The sequence below is a fragment of the Saccopteryx bilineata genome, chromosome 2, assembly GCF_036850765.1.
Source record: "Saccopteryx bilineata isolate mSacBil1 chromosome 2, mSacBil1_pri_phased_curated, whole genome shotgun sequence".
Classification (NCBI taxonomy): Eukaryota; Metazoa; Chordata; class Mammalia; order Chiroptera; family Emballonuridae; genus Saccopteryx; species Saccopteryx bilineata.
The window spans coordinates 199,706,156-199,713,103 of NC_089491.1; the positions used below are offsets into that span (position 1 = coordinate 199,706,156).

General features: G+C 32.6%; 1 protein-coding gene across 1 annotated transcript; it reads left to right on the plus strand.

Annotated features, from left to right (window-relative positions):
* The first annotated feature begins 720 nt into the window (after positions 1 to 720).
* STRIT1 (small transmembrane regulator of ion transport 1) lies at positions 721 to 3,396 on the plus strand. The gene is made up of 2 exons (XM_066254914.1): positions 721 to 733; positions 3,302 to 3,396. Exons 1-2 carry the CDS (start codon positions 721 to 723, stop codon positions 3,394 to 3,396), a joined length of 108 nt encoding a protein of 35 aa, XP_066111011.1.
* The last annotated feature ends 3,552 nt before the right edge of the window (positions 3,397 to 6,948 follow it).

A 6,948-nucleotide genomic window follows, 5' to 3' on the forward strand; every position in this document is an offset into this window, starting at 1 on the left:
TTAGTAAAAACAACTAGCTGATGATAGCTCTCTGAAAATTCTAGGCAATACCACTGCTATTATTGTTTTAGTTTCTAGTACATTTATATTACAATTTCTTTTCTTTAGAATGGATCACAGGGAGAAGCACCATTTTAATTGTTTTATCTTTTGTGTCCTAACATGTAATAAAGAACTATATGTTTTATAGAGTTTTTTCATTTCATCCTTATGACACTTCTTCTGGAGGTAGGCATTGCTATACTAATTTTAAAATTAAAGAAGTTGATGCCCAGGTTAAGCAATGTGGCCTTCATTACAGAGGTAGTAGAGCTAGAATTTTGAGGTCAGCCACGTCCAACCTCAAAGTCCTTTCTTTCCAATACATTACTCTCCCTCTTTGGTAGAAGTTCTCTAATTGAAGTTCACCCCTTCACATTTTCTATATGTGGTCTGAAGGTGAGGGGTGAATTAAAAAATCTGTGTGTTTCTGGGTTAGGATAATTCAGCCGATGTAATCACTTAGGTCATATAGCCCCTTGTTTCCTCCACCATGACTGAATAAGAGGAGCTTTGGGAGGTCTGCTTTCCAATGCCTTACATCACCCTGCAAAAAATTGGCAGCCAGGAGAGGAGCAGCTGCTGTACTCTTCAGATAATCTCTCTATTTAAAGTTCAAAGCAAAGCTGGACAAAATAAGAAAGGGGTAAGCCTGGCTCTGACTAACCAACAACAGGAAGAATGGCTGAGAAAGGTAAAATTTAAGCATCAGACTCTCTTGGCAAAAAAGACCCAGGCTCCCTGGTTTATTTTCTGTTTCCCAGTATTTGTTGTTACCCAATTATTTGGATGAATGTGATATTTCTAATAAAGGAGCATTAACCATGTATGTTAGTGTGGTCACAAAAAGTGCATTCCATGTGCAGTTTGTGAGCCATGTTTATACATTTTGAACAGGACCAAACAAACAAAAGAGCTGAATTTGTGTACATTTGTTTTGAAAGATGAGTTAGAAGTCAGTTATTCTCTAGTATTTTTACCAAATTGGAGGTATTAGATTTGAGGTATTGTGGCATGCTGGACCAGAATTAAGGACACTCAAACTTTGTGTCAGATCTACTACTAATGGCCATGTGAGTTTGAGAAGTTCCTCAACTCTTCTAAGCCTGTTTTCTAACCTTAAAGTGAAGACAAATGAAATAGGCTTAGTCATCTCTAATATACTGTGCATCTGAAATTTTTCCTGGTTTTTAAACATTTTTTAAAATTTAAAAAACATGATTATGGTAAAATGGGCTGAATATACTGTATCCAATGAACAATTTTTAAATACCTACAGGTAGTGTTGCTTTTAATCCTGACAACAAGTCAAGATATATGCAGTATTATCATTGTTCCCATTTTATAGTTAAGGAAGATGAGACACAGCAAAACTGGGTAATTTGCCTGCAGTCACATACTTAGAGAGTGGTGGCACCATGTTTTGAACTTGGACAGTCTTGTCTCAGAGCACAGTGAACTTAAGAATACTTCCAGGTGTAATTATACTTGAAAATGCTCAGGAATGGACAGAGAAAGAAGCATTTTAAAACTGTTCTTCATATTTAAAAAGAGATTTTATGCTTATATGTGCATTAATGTAGGTGACATGTACAAAGTATGCTGAGTTCCTATATACTCCTATTTGAAAGCACTGGATTTTGCTTTCAGGCTTTGGTAAAAATTAAAATATTAGCATTAAAGAACAAAAATTCAGATATACTTTGAGTCTTAAAATGCACAGTCAATGATATTGGTTTACAAGGAGTAACAGATAATTATATATATATATATATTAAGGCTTTATTATGTATACATTTATTATGTATACATTTTAGAATTGTATTAAAATAAGCTTGTATAAAATATTTATAGTTCTCAATTAAAATGTCAATATTAATCTTTATGTTCTTTGAAACTGGGAAAAATATTAAATAACTTATATAAACAGCTCAAAAATTTTGTTATGTATTGTCACCGTAATGTCACAATTCATAAACAAGGCTTTCATCTGAATGAGAGCAAAGGGTATGTTGTAAGGTTCATTTTCTCCTGAAAGCACTACCACCTGGCAGGTAAAGGGAAAGATTTTTATTTAGTGGTTTATGCTTTGTTCAAGGTCACAGTAAGGTGGAGAAGCAAGAAAAGCCTAACTCATTTTTGAGAGTTAAGTAAAACATCAAGATTTCTGGAAACACAGACTTAAAGTATTAATATTTGTTTTAACTTCAGGATGTTTACTTTTATAAGGATGTCTTCTAATATTAGAAGTGTCTTTAGAAGTTTCCAGATGATTAAATTTTATTAGTATTTTTAAAACTCCACATTTTAAAGTAATGAAAATTATAATAGAAATACAATTCCTAAAAACTATGCTTTCTCTTTGTTAGCTGATAGCATAAGATTTAATTGTGTTTTTTAATTAAGAATATACCTGAGACCTTAACACAGAACATTAATTCTATGATGCCTTTTTGTGCTGTCCTTGTATCCTTTTGTGTAATATTTGTGTGTTTGAAAGAATAAGATTGGGATTCAGCAAATATTTTTTGAAAAAGAGCCTTCTAAAGTTGCTTTTTACAGGTCAAGGTGCAACAAACAGGAGACAAAGGAAGACTCATTATACTAATGTCTTTTATGTGTGCATTGGATCAGTGTTGTTTGCTATATTGAAACATCAAAAACTAAAATTTCTCTTTTCTAGTCAAGGATAATTATATAAAATACAATGCTTTCTTCCCTATATATTTAAGAATAAAGTTAGCTAGCAAAGCCAAGAACAATTTGCAATACCTTCTCTATATTATGATTATTATTTAGTTTAGTAGGAATTATTTTTAATTATTTGTATGTAAACAGCTTCTCTTCATGTTATTCAACACATACATGAATGTGTGCTGTCTACACTAAATACACACATGGTTAGAGTTTACAAAGCTCTTGCACATGTGTGATATCATTTGATTTTTGCAACCACTTCAGGAAATAGGTATCACAAGGTTCATTATTCATATTTTACAAGTAGAAAAGTTCAAACTCAGAATGGCCCAAGGTAACATAACTGTGAAAGAAAGACCTATGATTTAAACACAGGCCTTCTATTCCACATACTCAGCTGAGTCACAGGTACCCTATGTAGAAAAAAAAATGTAGTCATGTATGGGTATGACTATAGAGTATATTTTTTTCCTTTAATATTACCAAATTCCTCTTATTTTCTTGATCCAGAAGATGAAATGCCAAAATGACCTATTGAATCTGTTTTGTTTTGTTTATTTTTAAGCAGAATCTACATCATCACAACTTCTGGTTCCTGTTCTTCTCTTGATTGGCTGGATTGTGGGCTGCATCATAATGGTTTACGTTGTCTTCTTTTAGAAAGGTTACGTTTTCAATAATTGAAACGTAACCTTTCATAAAGAGTATACATTATTCATAAAGAGTATACATTAGTCCAGAAATATTCTCTTATATTTTACTAATGAAACATTTTACCATGCAGGCAAGAAGATTTTAGATTGACATCATTTAGAAGAATTAAGGAAAGCATGAACATGACAGATATTTAAATGTTTCTTATGTAGATAACTGCAATGTTTGACATTAATTTATAAACTTGGATTTGTAAACTGGTACTTTGGTGTACATAAGAATCTATTCAGGAACTTGTGTAAAATTTTGGGTACAAATAAGAACTATAAGAAAGTTATGGATGACTTTTTCTATAACCTAGGAGTAACAAAAATGTTTTCAACTGAGACTAAAAATGTATAAGCAATAGAAAAAAGTTTGGTAGGTTAAGTTACAATGAAAACTATTTTGGCCAACACTCCCCCCAAATGAGCTAGAGGAAAAAAGAGGTAGTTTACAGAAAATGAAATGCAAATTTAAACTTGGCCCTTAACCTCTTGCTCATAATAAAAGAACTGAAATCAAAACTGCATTGATGAACCATTGCTCACCTATTAGATGGAAAAAAAATAAAGATATTTAACAATATATGTGTCAGTTAATCCATGGAGAAAGAAGTACTCATATACTGTCTTTAGGAATTGAAGAGTATACCATTTTAAGGAGTATTTGTTAATCAGTATCTACTCAAATTACATATGTATTTAACATTAGACCCTGCTACCTCTATTCTAAGAATATTTCTATTTTCACAGATACTCTGGTAAAAATACAAAATGGCATATATACAGTTCTTGTCACTATGGGGTAATTTTTTATAGCAAAAATCTGAAATAAGCCAAATATCCATTAATAGGGAATTAACTAAAAAAACTAGTCTATATACAAAATCTGCTACTTAAAGAAGCTGTGAACTAGAATAAAGGATGTCTCTATATACTGATGTGATGCCATCTCCAGATCAAAGTGTTGAGTAAAAAAAGATAACAGATACAGAACAATGTATGCTATTTTTTGTTAGAAAAGAAGAGGCTATACCAATATGCACACACACACATATTAAAATATTAAAACAGAGGAGCCAAAATGGAAGCTATTTCTGGGTGTATCTTGTTTTAAAGTTTCATTATTCAAATCAGGTATTTTATAAATTAAAAAGGAAAAGAAAAAAAAAGAAATGATCCCAGGAAGAAATACAAATGGCCAACAGATATATGAAAAGATGCTCATCTTCATTAGTTATTAGAGAAATGCAAATCAAAACTACAATGAGATACCACCGCACACCTGTTAGATTAGCTATTATCAACAAAACAGGTAATAGCAAGTGTTGAAGAGGCTGTGGAGAAAAAGGAACTCTTATCCACTGTTGGTGGGAATGTATAGTAATACAACTATTATGGAAGAAAGTATGGTTGTTACTCAAAAAACTAAAAATAGAACTACCATATGACCCAGCAATCTCTCTACTGGGTATATACTCCCAAAACTCAAAAACATTGGTATATAAAGACACATGCAGCCCCGTGTTTATTGCAGCATTGTTCACAGTGGCCAAGACATGGAAACAACCAAAAAGCCCTTCAATAGAAGACTGGATAAAGAAGATGTGGTTTATATATACTATGGAACACTACTCAGCCATAAGAAATGATGACATTGGATCATTCACAACAAAATAGATGGATCTTGATAACATTATACGAGTGAAATAAGTAAATCAGAAAAAACTAAAAACTGCATGATTTCATACATAGGTGGGACATAAAAACGAGACTAAGAGACATGGACAAGAGTGTGGTGGTTATGAGGGGGGGGAAGAGAGGGAGGGAGAGAGGGGAGGGGAGGGGCAAAATGAAATCTCGAAGGACAATCTGACTTTGGGTGATGGGTAGGCAACATAATTGAATGACAAGATAACCTGGAGATGTTTTATTTGAACATATGTACCCTGATTTATTGTCACCCCATTAAAATTAATAAAAATTATATAAAAAAGGAAAAGAATAAAAAAATGATCCCCCAATTTTTTTTGACAGAGACAGAGTCAGAGAGAGGCACATTTGGGGACAGACAGACAGGAAGGGAAGGAGATGAGAAGCATCAATTCTTCATTGCAGTTCCTTAGTTGTTCATTGATTGCTTTCTCATATGTGCCTTGACCAGGGAGCTACAGCAGAGTGAGTGACCCCTTGCTTAAACTAGTGACCTTGGGCTCAAGCTAGCAACCATGGGGTCATGTCTATGATCCCACACTCAAGCCAGCCATCCCGTGCTCAGGCCAGTGAACTTGTTCAAGCCAGCAACCTTGGGGTTTTAAACCTGGGCCCTCCATATCCCAGTTAGACACTCTATCTGCACCACTGCCTGGTCAGGTGAGTCATCCCCCAATTTAAAACAAACTGAAATGAATAAACCTAATAGTATATGAAGTTGGTAGCATAACTACACAGAGAAAAAGTTCTTTAAAGTGACTTTAAAACATAGTATTTCTGACTATATATATCTCATGGGATAGAAGTCTTAACCACACTCATTATTGTTTTTGTTAATAGTAATATTGTTATTGTTAATCTCAAATTTTATCATCAACAAAAGTCAAGTAAATGTAATCTTACATTTGAATTGCAAATAGCACTATAAACTTATAATTAATTTATTTTATCCAAAAATAAAAATCTATCATAGCTCCAATCACTGATAAAGCCTAATAGGATGAGAACCCTCACACCTTCATTGTGGTTTCTAAGTACCAGAGTCCAGTCAAAGGGCCCAGGATTTCTGATCTAGTTGGGGGTAGGGAATGTACAAGATGAGTCTGGCACATCTTGTTTCAGAAATTAAAGAACCTATTAAAGACTTCTTTGGACAAAAATGCAATAATTTGAACATCAAAAAGTATTATGGCTACAAAGGATCAAAATACATCAAATATATAAATACTCATAATTTGTAATGATAATAAAAAATAAAAATAAGCAAAAAAAATCTCATCGTTATATTGGAAGTTGCTAAGGAAGTAACTTACTATTGTAAAATCTGTAAGTAAAGAGAAAGGCTCTTGTTTTTCTTGAATAAAAATATCTACTTATAGATAACCAACTAAATTGTGAAATTTCCTCTTTATAGAAGTATTCTAGCTAAAATACATAGGTGATACAATAAAAAAATTGTTATTTTGCAAAGAAGTTTTTAATGAAGTAATTAATAATAATGAATTAATAAATAAATGTATTAAGGAAATAATACATCTTAATAACAATCATTAATGGATGTTAACACAATTAGGTAATTGTTGATGGAGGAATTTTATACTTGGTGGACCAATTTGATGGGACTTTAATCCATTGATCAATTTAACATCAATGAAAGTGGAATAAGCAGACACTGTGAGCCTCCCAATAGGGGAAGGAAGAAAATACACAGTGTCACCTGTGAAGTATTTTTGCCAAAACAAATGAACCTGAGTGAAACAAGTTTCTGGATCTATCTATCAGATTTCTTTAAACAAAAATCACA